Source organism: Salmo salar, chromosome 12 (genome assembly GCF_965601325.2).
Source record: "Salmo salar chromosome 12, fSalSal1, whole genome shotgun sequence".
Taxonomy (NCBI): Eukaryota; Metazoa; Chordata; class Actinopteri; order Salmoniformes; family Salmonidae; genus Salmo; species Salmo salar.
Genome location: NC_138302.1, coordinates 81,566,809 through 81,581,359, shown reverse-complemented (window position 1 = coordinate 81,581,359; position 14,551 = coordinate 81,566,809). Strand labels below are relative to the sequence as shown.

At 43.6% G+C, this 14,551-nt stretch overlaps 1 protein-coding gene across 3 annotated transcripts; it reads right to left on the bottom strand.

Annotated features, from left to right (window-relative positions):
• Nucleotides 1–120: 120 nt before the first annotated feature.
• Nucleotides 121–14,184, bottom strand: LOC106565826 (scm-like with four MBT domains protein 1). Of its 3 annotated transcripts, none has more exons than XM_014133392.3 (21): nucleotides 14,098–14,184; nucleotides 11,273–11,330; nucleotides 11,061–11,155; nucleotides 10,712–10,955; nucleotides 10,434–10,522; nucleotides 10,009–10,261; nucleotides 9,773–9,870; nucleotides 9,555–9,656; nucleotides 8,912–9,071; nucleotides 8,721–8,803; nucleotides 8,475–8,601; nucleotides 8,108–8,221; nucleotides 7,894–7,936; nucleotides 7,699–7,766; nucleotides 7,461–7,600; nucleotides 5,924–6,033; nucleotides 5,572–5,747; nucleotides 3,558–3,736; nucleotides 3,262–3,483; nucleotides 2,631–2,759; nucleotides 121–1,232 (listed from the first exon to the last, which is right to left on the bottom strand). In XM_014133392.3, the coding sequence occupies exons 2-21, from the start codon at nucleotides 11,295–11,297 to the stop codon at nucleotides 1,092–1,094; spliced, it is 2,598 nt and encodes an 865-aa protein (XP_013988867.2). In that variant the 5' UTR covers nucleotides 11,298–11,330; nucleotides 14,098–14,184; the 3' UTR covers nucleotides 121–1,091. The 3 variants fall into 3 exon arrangements, with proteins under 3 accessions (XP_013988867.2, XP_045547740.2, XP_045547739.2); XM_045691784.2 differs by having other exon boundaries at nucleotides 3,558–3,688; XM_045691783.2 differs by lacking the exon at nucleotides 14,098–14,184 and adding an exon at nucleotides 11,494–11,548.
• Between the last annotated feature and the right edge of the window lie 367 nt (nucleotides 14,185–14,551).

The window sequence follows — 14,551 nt, the reverse complement described above, 5'->3', positions numbered from 1 at the left end:
TCCACACACCTTATTTTCGACATTTATCCAAAAACCCTACAAAAACGACATTTTCCCATAGGTTTTGTCCAATGAACCATGGCAGAGTTAGTGCCTACAAAAAGAGGCCATTACTATTGCTCTCTATTGGGATGAGATTCAGGCTTTAATTCCACATTCTCTTAAAATAGCAATCATATTCAACAAACATATAGACAAAATCAAATGAATAAATTCCACAGTTTTATCTCCTGTAAGAGTAATAGATCTCAATGGCAGAGACAGGTAAATTAGGGGAAATAAAACACAAACACAGCAAAGACAGCTAGAATGGCTCCCGGAAATAAAGCACACAAAGTAGTCCACCAATGGTTGTAGTTAAAAGGGAAAACTATACAAATATATAAAGGGTCACAAAGGGTCCCAATATTTGGTTTATACTTATTTGAATTTTGCTCCAAAAACACCTACACCTTAATGCTTTACTACAGGCCCTAGATAATGTCTTCAATATGATTAGATGTTAAAATCCCTCTCTGAGAAGACGAAAAGGCTGTCAAACAGTGGGGATTGCTCTTTCTGTGGGGTTTCCAATCTCAAATGTATGTCTACATTTTGAAATAAGACCTTTGCACAGATACTTTCAAAGCAAATATGTTTAGTAGAAAATCAGGCTATAACCACCCTATTGCACTAGAATAACTTTTAAATATGTACACTATATACAAAGTCACCCTGCTATGTACACTTTACATACCGTGATATAGTACATGGTTTATTTGTCTTTGTGCTTAAATCCTTGCATTGTCAACGCTTGTCAAGTTGATTAAATGAAACCAGGAGTCATTTTGATATTGTGGGTGAGATAAACCTGAACATGAATATCCATGTTAAGGTGTCTTTACCTAGAATACAATGAGGCAGAACCCTTTCTGACCATTACACAGTAAAAAACTGGAAAAAATGAAAGTCTTGGTCCATCTGATGTCCATGCATGACTGCTGCTGTTGTACTGGGTGCAGGGTCCAAAGGATGTCCAGCTGGAAATCAGTTATTTGAGTCATTTAATGTTACTGACTGTATGTAATGTTTATTTCATTCAGAACCCTCAGCTATGTGGCAAATTTCTGGTAGAATTCCAGTTTGACTCTTTCGATATGGTGACACAGCTTTATGGCTGGTCCCAGTTTCAGGTCCATACACTCCTGCAGTGTGGGCAGGTTGAGCAGAAGCAGAGCCTGTCCATCAATCTCCTGAAAACACAAGCACGGCCATGGGGTTAGACAACAATAGTCATGGATTTAGGCCACACTGTACACCAGTGCTTGACTTGGGATGGAAGAAGTGCAGGAGCTGTCTTTTTCCAAGTCGGTCCATTAGACTACGTTCACCGAAATTCACAAATTACATTATACTATAGAGACCTCTGATTATTCACCGTTAATGGTTTATACACATTTTCCATGACTTCTCCATGACTTTTAACCACATGTGTATTACTATTATTAAAGCCTACATGAAAAATTAAGCATTATTGACACTGGAAAGCTGCTGTGTCTGATCCCATGTAGATCTACCACCTCCTGCCGTTGTGCCCTTGATCAAGGCACTTAGACCCCACATAGAACTGCACTGTTAGTCACATGTGGTCAACCCTCCATCTGGAGAGCTCCTGGGTGTGCAGGCTTGGCTTTTTCAACATTACAACCAAATACTTTTGTCTTTATAAAATTATTCCCTCATTCAATAAATCAGGGATCAAATGGATAAGGTAGGCTACTTCAAAACAAGGTATCTAACTAGACATGTTTATATATAAGGCTCAAATATTCATGTTTTGGAGGAGATCTATGCACAGCAAGTTATTTGTCAATTAGGCTTTTATTAAAATATTTTTTAAGTTGTCGCAATTACATGGCTACTATTTAATAGAGGAGAATCACAGCTTTCCAACTACGCAGATTTATTTAGGCTCTACAGTGCCGGTGGAAAGGAAACAACAACATGAATGCTTAGTTAGCTATAGTTAACTAGCGAGATAACTGCTACAAGTTATGTTTTGAATTCTAATTAGTCTGTCTGTCATTATTTTCTACCTGCTGCTGAAATGTCACGCTCTCTCCTCGGGCAACGGCCCACTTGCACTGGCACACACAAAGCACCACAGACATGCACTGAAGGGTCATTCCGATAATGGCTGATGTGTCGTTTTTTAATTGATTGATCATATTTTAAAAAGTGTGCTTTCATGAATTACATAAACAACAATTATGAAACTAATTTCCATGACTTTACAAACCTTTTTTTTCAATCTGCGTAATCTTGAACAGCCTACTGTCACTCACAGATTCACAGACTAGCGACAAATAAACTTGAACAAAGAGTGATCAAGAAATGAATGCTCACTCTCCATTGCTATTCAATGAAGATTAAGCCTTCATTCCGCTTTGATCAACCTTTTTGCCTTGGTGTGTGAATCTGGGCCAGCGATAGGCTACTTTGTTTTTCTAACGGTGCCGGTACGCAATTCCCCCAAAATTAGAAGTGCCGGTACGGCATTCCAGACAGATCCGGCCCAAGACAAGCACTGCTTGTTAAACAGTCAAGATAATGATTCTGTGTGTGTGTGTATGTGTGTGTGTGATTATTACCTGATCCAGGAAGATGCGTGCCAGGGGAGCACAGTCGGTGGTCCTGATGAAACACACCACATCAGTCACACTCCACTCCAGGGGACTGGTGTCCAAACACAGTTTCTGGGGAGCCTCACCTCTCGAGCTCTGTAGAACACAGAGATGCAGTTAATTAATTCATCATACTATATATAGAGACGGGTTGGCTGACAAAGTCACATAAAGCAATGCGCACACTTCAATGGGGCAGAAGGTTGTGTGATGTGATTCTGGGTGGCCAGCAATAATGACAAGAAGCTGCCATGTGGGGAATCGTAGGTGGCTCGTTTCAGCTAGTTTGATCTTGTTTTTGATACCATGCCTTGTTTTGAGGTGTTTTGACTGATGTCTATGCTAATATGGCTAAAACTTGCTAGCTAGCTAACCAACAACTGTAAGAATGTATTTGAGGGACAACAAGTGCTCTCATTGTGCAAATGTATTTATGTTTTCAATAAACATTGGAAACAAAATATAGTTAGCATGTTATCAACAATCTAAGCCAAACGGTCAGTTTTGCCCCATAGTTGCGCACGCATCGGTTTTGTTGCTAAACACCTAACCGTCTATTCACAGTGAACAAACAAAAAGTCAAGGCACAGTAGTCTACCTTTGGTGAAGGTGGGTGGTTCTCATCATCAGAGTAAGATGGGGAGCGAGGTTTCCTGCGTTTTCGGGTTGGTCTGGGCGTTGCAGGAGGAGAGGGGGATGGGGTGGGTGGTTGAGACTTCCCAATGGAATATTCTGAATCGTCCTGATCATCCTGGAGCTCAGAGCCAGTATCGTCACTCAGAGAGTTCTCATCATCCAGATCCTCCTCATCTCCACTGCCCTGTGTTAGAGAAAGGGATGGTTCAGTTGAAAGATATCTGGATGTGAGTGTGTGTGTGCGAGTGTGTCTGTTACCTGTGGTGAACCGGCAGGTGTGTTGTCTAGTGAGGCTGAGGAGCGTCTCTTCTTATGGACAAATAGTTGCTTTCTCCTCTTCCTCCTTCTACCTCTTCTCTTCACCCCTCCTTCTAGGTTAGAATGCCCCCCTGGTGGGCGGCCCACTCGTTTACATTTCTTCTTACCATAGTAATAAGCTGCAGAGAACACATCAATACTCCAATCTCAGTCCTCCTGAGCATTATGCATCCAATGCTTTATCATCGACATACACAGCGCATTTGGAAAGTATTCAGACCCATTGACTTTTTACACATTTTGTTGCGTTACTGCCTTATTCTAAAACATAATAAATCGTTTTTTCCCCCACATAAATCTACACACAATACCCTATAATGACAAAGCAAAAACAGTTTAGACATTTTTGCAAATTTATTTAAAAAAAAAAAAACGGAAATATCACATTTACATAAATATTCAGAACCTCTACTCAGTGCTTTGTTGAAGCACCTTTTGCAGCGATTACATCCTCGATTCTTCTTGGGTATGACGCGACAAGCTTGGCACACCTGTATTTGGGGAGTTTTTCCCATTCTTCTCTGCAGATCCTCTCAAGCTCCGTCAGGTTGGATGGGGAGCGTCGCTGCACAGCTATTTTCAGGTCTCTCCAGAGTTGTTCAAGTCCGGGCTCTGGCTGGGCCACTCAAGGACATTTAGAGACTTGTCCCGAAGCCATTCCGGCGTGGTCTTGGCTGTGTGCTTAGGGCTGTTGTCCTGTTGGAAGGTGAACCTTCACCCAAGTCTGAAGTCCTGAGTGCTCTGGCAGAGTTTTTCATCAAGGATCTCTCTGTACTTTGCTCTGTTCATCTTTCCCTCGATTCTGACTAGTCTCCCAGTCCTTGCCGCTGAAAAACATCCCCACAGCATGATGCTGCCACCACCATGCTTCACCGTAGGGATGGTGCCAGGTTTCCTCCAGACGTGACGCTTGGCATTCAGGCCAAAGCGTTCAATCTTGGTTTCATCAGACCAGAGAATCTTGTTTCTCATAGTCTGAGTGTCCTTTAGGTGCCTCTTGGCAAACTACAAGTGGGCTGTCATGGGTCTTTTACTGAGGAGTGTCTTCTGTCTGGCCACTAAAGGCCTGATTGGTGGAGTGCTGCAGAGATGGTTGTCCTTCTGGAAGGTTCTCCTATCTCCACAGAGGAACGCTGGCACTCTGTCAGAGTGACCATCGGGTTCTTGGTTACCTCCCTGACCATGGCCCTTCTCCTCTGATTGTTCAGTTGGCCGGGTGGCCTGAGTCTTGGTGGTTCCAAACTTCTTCCATTTAAGAATGATGGAGGCCACTGTCTTGTTGGGGATGTTCAATGCTGCAGCAGGTTTTTGGTACCCTTCCCCATATCTGTGCCTCGACACAATCCTGTCTCAGAGCTTTACAGACAATTCCTTCAACCTCATGGCTTGGTTTTTTCTCTGACATGCACTGTCAACTGTGGGACTAAATATAGACAGGTGTGTGCCTTTCCAAATCATGTCCAATCAATTGAATTTACAACAGGTGGACTCCAATCAAGTTGTAGAAACATCTCAAGGATGATCAATGGAAACAGGATGCACCAGAGCTCAATTTAGAGTCTCATAGCAAAGGGTCAGAATATTTATGTAAATAAGGTATGTCTGTTTTTTATTTGTAATACTTTTTTTTTTTACTGTTAAAAACCTGTTTTCACTTTGTCATTACGGAGTATTGTGTGTAGACTGATACATTTTAATCAATTTTAGAATAAGGCTGTAACGTAACAAAATTTGGAAAAAGTCAAGGGGTCTGAACACTTTCCAAATGCACTGTAGGTGCATAACGAAATACACATAAAACAGACACTGTGTCCCCTATTTGTTGATCCCCCCCCCCCCCCCCCACTTACATATCAGCATTGAGTGCCTCTTTATCTCCATAACACCTGATTTCTGAACACCAGGTTTTACTCATATGTATTTGATTTGGAGCAATTGAGTAGGTCACACATACTGTATTTGGTCTTGGTGAGCACAGAGCAGTTCTCTGAGCAGCGCTCCAGAACCATGCGAGGTCCAAACAGGTTTGGGCAACACTCCAGCTTGATGCAGGTCTTCCTACAGAATTCCGCCACACAATCTGCTGTACGCACTATCTCCACCGTAGCCCGGTAACTCTTTCCCTTGTACCTGCCGGTCAAGAACAGATCCTCAGGTTAGCAATGCTAGAACAGCTTAGCCAATCCCAATACACACTTCAATCATCAACTCAACCACAAACATGAGCAGAAAAGTTTAGATTGAATCTATGTAGAATGTGCATTTGGTGATTTTAATGACGTTATGATAGAGCATGCGTTCCTCACTTGGCTTTGAGCGTCTCTCCATGGCCGTGCCAGCGGTCCTCCTGGTCCAGCTGCAGCTCCCTGAGCACCCGGCTGGGCTTGTAGGCTGAGTTGATCAGCAGAGTCAACACCTGGACAGGACACAGGGAGATGGAGAGAGACATAAAGGGCTTAGCATGGATTCTGTTCCCAGTCTATGTGGGAAGTCAGGAGTGATCTCTGGGATAGCAACATTTCGCCCTATTACCAACTGGAGATTTGAGTAGTTTAGTTGACTTTTTAGTACAGTGTAATACAGTTATTACATCATAGTGACCGTATTACCACCACACAGGGGGTGACGAGTCATGACCACAGTCAAATTACCTGTGACCGTTGGTCGCTTATGGGTAGCCTACCCAACTTGCTAACGGCCCTCACTAATGGCCTGGTACTCAGCGCTCTATAGTCCCTCTAATTAGTTTCTAAACACTTTATAATTGAATTTGAATAATCTGAATGATGAGGACAAATGGTGATGGGAGTTAGAGGTCCTGTTCTGAAATGGACACGGTGAAGCCCTGGACCCAATATGCATCATTACATTTTTAAAACACATTCCGAACTGACCTAAAGACAACGATCAGAAAAGCCAATTATTTTGCTACTTTATTAACCGGCGCTGGGGAGAAAGGGAGAGAGAGAGGCACAGAGCAAGCAGCTCTAACTACTATGGAGCAAGGGAGGGGCTGTGCGGTGTGTGAGGGGAGCTGGTACAGAGGGAGAAAGAGACAGCAACCACACGTGCTAGCAGACTAACTTTTTGCTAGTTATTTATCACCCATCCGATTGCATAGTAGCCTATCTGCCTTGACTGCATCAAACGGAGAGAAGCAAGCTAACTAGGCTAATTGAGGCTAGCCATAACGCTACTGCGCTTCTCACCGTCCTACAGTTAGCCTACAAATAACAACAACTCCATTCAGATTAGAAATAGCAGCCTACTTGTTGGCTTTTGGTCGTTGTAGCCTTTCCTTCTCATTTCACTTTTAATTCTGTCATTTTAATTCCATCTTCCACTGATTAGATATCTCCCAACTTGCTTGATACACAAGCAGAGCAGCAATACAATTCTCTCTCTCTCTCTCTGCGGGAAGCGCAGGGATTAGAGCGCATGCCTTTTTTGCCAACTTTTTCCAAATCATCAATATAGAGTCGTTTCATGCCCATATGTTTTTATATGTATGGTTTATATACCTATCACAGCTAAAGTTACCAATTAACTCTAAATTAAGTGTAGTCTATAGGACCTGTTTCAAATGATCACTTTTACGCTCAACACAACAGCCACTCCTTTTGACTTTTTAAAATGTAGGCCTAGATGTTCCAAATGCCCGCATCAGCAGCTTGTAAGTGTGGAATCCGGGAGATGCTTAAGGTGTTTATGTTAATTAACGGTCAATTAACGTAAGAACAACAGGCATTTGCATGACAGTTACCGGCAGACAAAATGTCATGACTACCACAGCCCTAACATAATGTAGTATGTTTGTTCCAATCCCACCCAGGTGCTCCTCACCTCTTTGAGAACCAGGACACAGTTGCCAGGGCCAACACACTGGGGCAGCTCAGCGATGCGGCCCTTGTTCAGGTAGGGGCCAGAGAAGCAGCGGTGGTTGAAGAAAATCTTGGGACAGCAGTACTTTCCGTTCCCCTGTCCTGTACACAAACACATCACACACAACGTAAGAGCTGTGCCTCACGTCAGAAACCCTAATAATGTATTTCTCCGGAATGTCTACATGAGAAACACTCACCAGTCTCTGATTGGCTGGCCATCTGCAGCCTGAGTGTGTCAGGTGTTGTGGATTTGGGTGGTGCTCGGCTATAGGGACAAAGATACAGGTTAGGGGTCAAAGTGCATGGGACTGGAGTGTTAACCAATCAAAAGTGGACAAACAACCCATTACCAGCCAATGATAGATTCCTTCCTTTCCCATAGGCCTACTTACTGTTTCTCAGGCTGCACCACAGCAATCCTCCTCTGCTTTTCAACTGTAAGACAATGTATACTCACCATTAATAAAACTCTACTGAAACTATACAGAGTACTATCAAATACGGTGACTGCAATGGTTAAAACTTCCATGCATATTGTGGCATGCTAGTGGCTCCCCTTCAAATTAGAGAGAGGGACATAAAGTTATCTTATTTTGGGACAACCACCTTTGGGTTTGATGGGGTACAGCAGGGGGTAACCGTTGGTCTCACACCAGCTGACAGGGAAGATATCCAACGAGTCCACATGAGCTATCAGCTCTGGTATAGCCTGTTTCAGCCCTAGACACAAAGAGACTTATTTAGGCCTACAGAACTAATTCATTATCTAATATTAATACCATCAGTGTGCACAAACCCACACTCAAATGGTCCCAGGCTAAGATTGAAAAACGCAGGGCCCAGATAGGATTATTTCATTTTATTTATTGAACCTTTATTTAACTAGGCAAGTCAGTTAAAAACAAATTCTTATTTACAATGACGGCCTAACCCGGACAACGCTGGGCCAAGATGCGTAGCTACAGGTTCTCACCTTCCAGGCCAAGCCAAATATGTTGCCCTTTGACCTTGGTTACCGTTGCCACGTGAATGTGCTCAGGTGAGAGTGGGTTGACCGCCTCCAACTTCATGGCCTCTTTAAAGCTGTGATCAGACTGTTCCTGAGAGGTAGACAGGGATACATCAGGAGAGACGGATTATTCATGTTCCCTGTTCACCCATGTTATACACTCATGTTATATAACATGCATTGCTCTATGTAAGACAGAGCTTGACTCACTGTGGGGAAGCAGTGTTGTGGTGCTGCCTCGGCCTCACACTGTTTCAGGTAGTCTGCCCAGTCAAAGTCCTGCCCCTGGTACCCTACACAACCGGAGAGAGAGACGACAATACAATTAGATAAATCCTAAAAAAGAATAACTGAGCACATTTTTAAAAGCAGCTCTGTAAATGTTACTAGTGTTTCATCACCTGGAGGGGGGCTGAGCGGGAGGCCGTTCTTAAGGCTCCACTGGGCAGGAAAGATCCCAGGACTGTCCCTGTGACACAGGAAGGACCCACCGACCTCTGCCCCCGAATCATCACCACGGAGACTGTCCATCTTTACTAGGAAGCACTCGTCACTGAACACCTGAAGAGGAGAGGTAAGGTATCACATCACACTCCCCTCTGGGCACAGACATCAAATCAACTTCTATTCCACGTTAGTTTAACCAGTGTGTGCCCAGTGGGTCATGTCTGCTCTATGCAGTATTTACCCTACCCTTGTTCCATAAGCATATCACACCCAAAGCTAGCCTCACATACACTACCATACTGTATCTTAATGACTTCAATTTCTACTTGGTGGGTAGGCTCCCAGAGTTTACATGGGTACTATGTCAGGATTTATCTTAGCAAATCTCTACTCTCCTAGCCCTGAGGTGACCACTGATCTGACTGGACTGAATATGCAACAACAATATAGCTGAAACTGTTGGGTGGGCTGGAGTGCCTTCACTACTGTACTGCCATCATCCAACCCAGTCATATTAATCATGTCTGGTCCGAGAAGAACGTATACCGACAATTCTAGGAGCCGGAGGTGAGACTGGGCCAGTAAAGAGGTTGTCACCTTGGTAACGGTGGCAGGACTGATGCAGAAAGGGGAAGCAGGGTCAACAGCCTCCAGTTTCATCCCCTCAGTGAAGCAGTGGGCAGCAATGGCAGGCCGGTCCTGAAGCAGACACACACACACACACACACACACACACACACAGTGATGGCTCATTCGATCAATATTGCACTGGTATTCCACAGATGCTAGTACATACTGCTTGGTAGTGCCTTTACCTTATAGAAGTCTTCAGAGAGGGCCTTATCATGAGGCTGATTACTGATCCTCTGTCTGACCTCCTCCCACTCCTCCTCCGTGTGCAGGTGGACCAGGGCTGAAACAAGCAACCACACACACAAATGATCATATTAAACAGTAAAAAAACAACCTCAGATTTATTCATGAATCATATTTAGCTTTTTGCATCTTGAAACTGAATTCACCCAGGATCTTTCTGAAAAGAGCAGTTTACCTGAAGGAGGCCTGAGGGTGCAGCCGTGCTCTTTGGCCCAGCCAGGTGGGTGGAGGTGGGGGTGCAGGTAGTAGAGCCAGAGGGTGGACTGTGTATCAGGGAGTCTCTCTGTGCCTGCTAGGCGTAGTCTCAGCCTGCCACCCATGTTCTCCTCCACCTCAGCGCTCCACGCCACCCCAGGGTCAACACTGTCCTGCAGCTCCACACTGCAGCCTGGAGACAGCAGGTCCACCGGGTCCTTACCACGCTGGGGCTATAGACACACACACATGAGCACATACGCGTAAGCGCATGGGCACACACACAAGTAAGGACATGCTGGATTACACTCAGCAATACCCTTACTGATACAAAGTGAGTTCAAAAACCTTGCTTATCTGGCATACATTCCCAGTTGTTCCAGTTTATAACTGAGCCCCTCTCACCCCTTCCAGCAGGTTGGCAGGTGCACTGCACTTCTCAGCTAGGGCTTTCTCCAGGACGCCCTCCCAGTCTGGTTGCTTCTCTCTCACACCTGAGGGGGGCGATGGAGAGACATGGTTACGGAATATAAAAACAAGCTTGGGAAATGTCTTTGAAAAACTCAGGTCTAGATTTCATTGTAATAACCCCGTAATAACCCTCATACAACTAGTTGGGCGTGGAAGAGATAATTCACAACAGCCATCCCAGTGAGTTCCCTCCCCAGCCCTAGCTCCCTCACCCTCGGGGGGTCTCATGGGTTTGCCCTGCTCCAGGCTCCAGCCCAGGGGGTGGAGGTCAGCCGTCATGATGTCACACCAGAAGTCGGCGCGGCGGTCGTCGTGGTAACCTTCGTATCGCAGGAGGAGCAGCTGGCCACAGGTGGTGATGATGGTGGCCACCCAGTAGGGTTGGTCGGTCTCTGAACGGACACACACCTCCAGCTTCATACCTGGAGTCAGACCCGTCTGCAAGCCCTGGTCCACCTGGAGAGAATGATATATGAAAAGCTCTTATAATGTGAACTATTGGTCAACATTGTATGAGTATTGTGTGTGGTTATTAGGAGTGTAAATAGTCTCAGTACTTACGTGTTTGAAGGCATGGTGGGGCACAGACACTGCCCCGTTCTCCTCCAAATAGTCATCCCAGTTAAAGTCAGACACATCCTGACTAGAGTCTCCATCTGCAACACACACACACAAATACGCACACGCATACACACACGCAGGTTAATTCTGTTATTTGTGTCAAAAAGGCCTCTCCACCAGTAACAAAGCTGCAGGTCCATGTTGTTACTCACCGGACTCCAGAAACTCATGACTCATGTTGGCTCCTACTACCGACCAAGTCTAGAAGCTCTGGGGAAGAAAGGAGAGACAGATTATTATCTAGAAAAGATGGACATCATTCTTTAAATCTGTTTGACAGCCAAAACCAGGAGAGCAAGAAAGCATAGTAGGGTGTTGGTAAAAGTGGCATAGGTGGTCTTAGGGACGTCATTTGAATGTGTCCAGTGCTTACATTTTGTTTTTGGGATGGGGAGGGCGGCTTAGCAAATGGAAGCATAAACAAAGTTTAGTTAGTCTGCGTGAGAGAAGAGTGAAACAGAGAATATTTAGGTACGTGTTTTGAAAATACAAAATGACCTTGCTAATACAAAATGACCTTGCTAATACAAAATGACCTTGCTAATACAAAATGACCTTGCTAAGTTGCTAAAAGTATGAGAGAGGATTTAATCATTTTTTAAATGCTAAATGAGGCCAAAGATATCTCAAACAGACCACAACTTTGAAACAAAGTTGAGCTGTAGGCCGATAGCCACTCTGTGAGAACAAAGCGGATGAACTAACTAAACACAACAAGAGAAATAGCATTTATATACTGGGCATGAGAGAGCATTAGAGATGACAATAGCTGAGAGGTTTGTGTAAAGGATGCGAAGGATAGCTGCTCTGACACTGCTGCTCCATTCAGCAGGGCTGTCAGGCCTGTCTTTGTCATGTCTGATGTCTCTATTAAAGAGGAGACAGCCATCAGACAGGGTCTCCCTGACCACGGCCCGGACACCACGACCCACGTAACCCAGGATGAGCCCTTCACCCACGACCCTGCTACACACACACACACACACACACACACACACACACACACACACACACACACACACACACACACACCACACACACACACACACACACACACACACACACACACACACAGCTATCCAGCTGAGGGCCTCATTGTGCTTGAGGTCACACACGTCTCAAACACTAGAGAGGATGAAAAGAGCAGCAGAGCCATTTAGCTATTGACAAAGAGCCAGCCCTCAGTGTTTGGCTGCCTTATAATAACTGATTATCTCCCCAAGAATATTCTCAAAGTTGTTGATTGAAAGAAAAAGAATGCTTGAAAATGTCAGCAAGTTTTTTTCTCATTATTTCAATATGACATATACACAAGTCTGAATGAAGCTGAGAAGAAGAGAGGAGAGGAGGATGAGAAATAATTTCTTGATGCTGAAATTTCAGGGAATTCACAGGTCATTCTGTTAAACAAACTGTTACTTAATCACCAAAGTGAACAGGAAAACTAACAACTTCCCCATCGTTTAATAGAGGCCTACCCAGTACTCACACACACCACCAGCAGACTGACTGCCTGACTCTCTCTACCAGAATGTACACTGACTCACCCTGAAAGAGAAACTAGAATGCATACACTAACACACGCTGATCTTTACAACCGCCTCCTAGCAGTTATTGGATCATATGATCAGTGCTTAACATGCCATTGACTGAATTAAGTCCTCTGAGTCACACTGAGTGGTCGCTGGGCAGGAAATGCAAGTTAAAGAAATGCATTGATTGGACACACAAGGGTTTGAGAAATGTACTGTAAACGAAAGTGAAGTCTGTTGATGACATGGGTTTATGTCAAGAATAACCTTAGACTAATGGGAGTATTTTCATCAAGTATAACAAGTTTACAACAATATTAGCCTACACGATGTGTTTATGAATCCTTATTGTCAGCAATTAGCTTACACATAGGCTTCTTGTTATTTGAGAGATTGTATTTCAGTGTTGTATGTTGCCATTGTCAAATAGTGGCCAAATGTAACTGGGGTGCCCGAGTGCCCCTCGCACGTCAGAAGACAGTTGTTGCCCCCATAAAGCGCAGTATTGAAACTGTCATTTTGAACTGGATTTTTCGTGTTAATGCCCATAGAAGAGCTTGGCCGGCAGAAGTGGAAATCAAATTTCTATGCAAAAAACACTTCATATTGATATTTCATCGGCAAGTCAAATAAAACAATGTTGCATTTTAGGCTATATGGCACATCAATTGAAACAATGTTGCAGTTTATAGCAAAAGGTCAATTGAAACAATGTTGCTGCGATCACTCAAGTTGCATAACTGGGAAGTTGGAGTTATAGTTGTGAGAAATAGGCAGTTTAGTGCTTAGATTAGCCTACGTGTAAATGGCAATGTTTATAGCATCATTTATCTGTTAGGCATACAACAACAATGAAATAAAATTAAAATGAAATCTAAAGGATTCCTAGGCCTATTTGATTTAAAGTCAAATACACCAGAGTCATCTATTATAAATCTTGCAACCTTTATTATATAAGAGCGATAAATGGATTAAGTTCAGTAACAACATTCTCGGGGAATTCTCGATAGACGCTTTCAATCATTTTCAAGCTATTAACGCAATAGCTTTGCACAGGCACGAGCGCCGATGATCCAACTTTCACACTGGAACGTGCAATAAAGAGAAGAACACAGAATGCAAGAAAGAACATATATTTCATAGCCTCTGTGTTTATTCCATATAGGTCAGTTCTGATGCCAAATGCACCAAGTCGATTGCGGCTGATTCGGCACATGCTAAAAACGTCTGTGACCAAGTCAAGTTACTGGAACGTCATGGCTTGAGCAATAGGCTAGCTACACTGTAGCGAGCAATAAGGGCGCTTGCACTCGACCGAGCCCGAGTCATCTTTTTTAGAGACGGGAAAAAAGACGCAGACAGCATCAAAATGCATTATATCATATTAAGCTCGTAATAAACAAAATATAGTATGTGAGTATTTGGTTACATAATCTGATTCTTACCAGTAAATAGTTTTTCAAGTCGGTTTTAGATGCCGTCTCTTTCCGCCTAGTCGTTCACGACCTCATTCCAATATGGCACAAACTGCCACTGCGCATGTTCTGCCGCCTATATCCACATTCTAAACCCGGGTACATAATATTGTCGGCTTTGACAATGAAAAAATGACTAACATCTTCAAACAATACAAATTGACATCTCCCAAACCAGTATTAACAGACGCCAAGAAAAAGAAAAACATGTTTAATTTTTTATTCAGAAATAGCCTATTTCAGAGGAGGCAAATAATATTAATATTCTTTAACGTTGATTGAGACAGAAGCTTTAGCCTACGTTTGGCTAATTTCCCTATGGATTCAACACTTTGTTTAATCGTTGAACTAGAATATGGATCGCATGTATAACCGACTCACTTTTGTTGAATGGCATTTTTTTAATAGAAAAAAAACTGTGAAG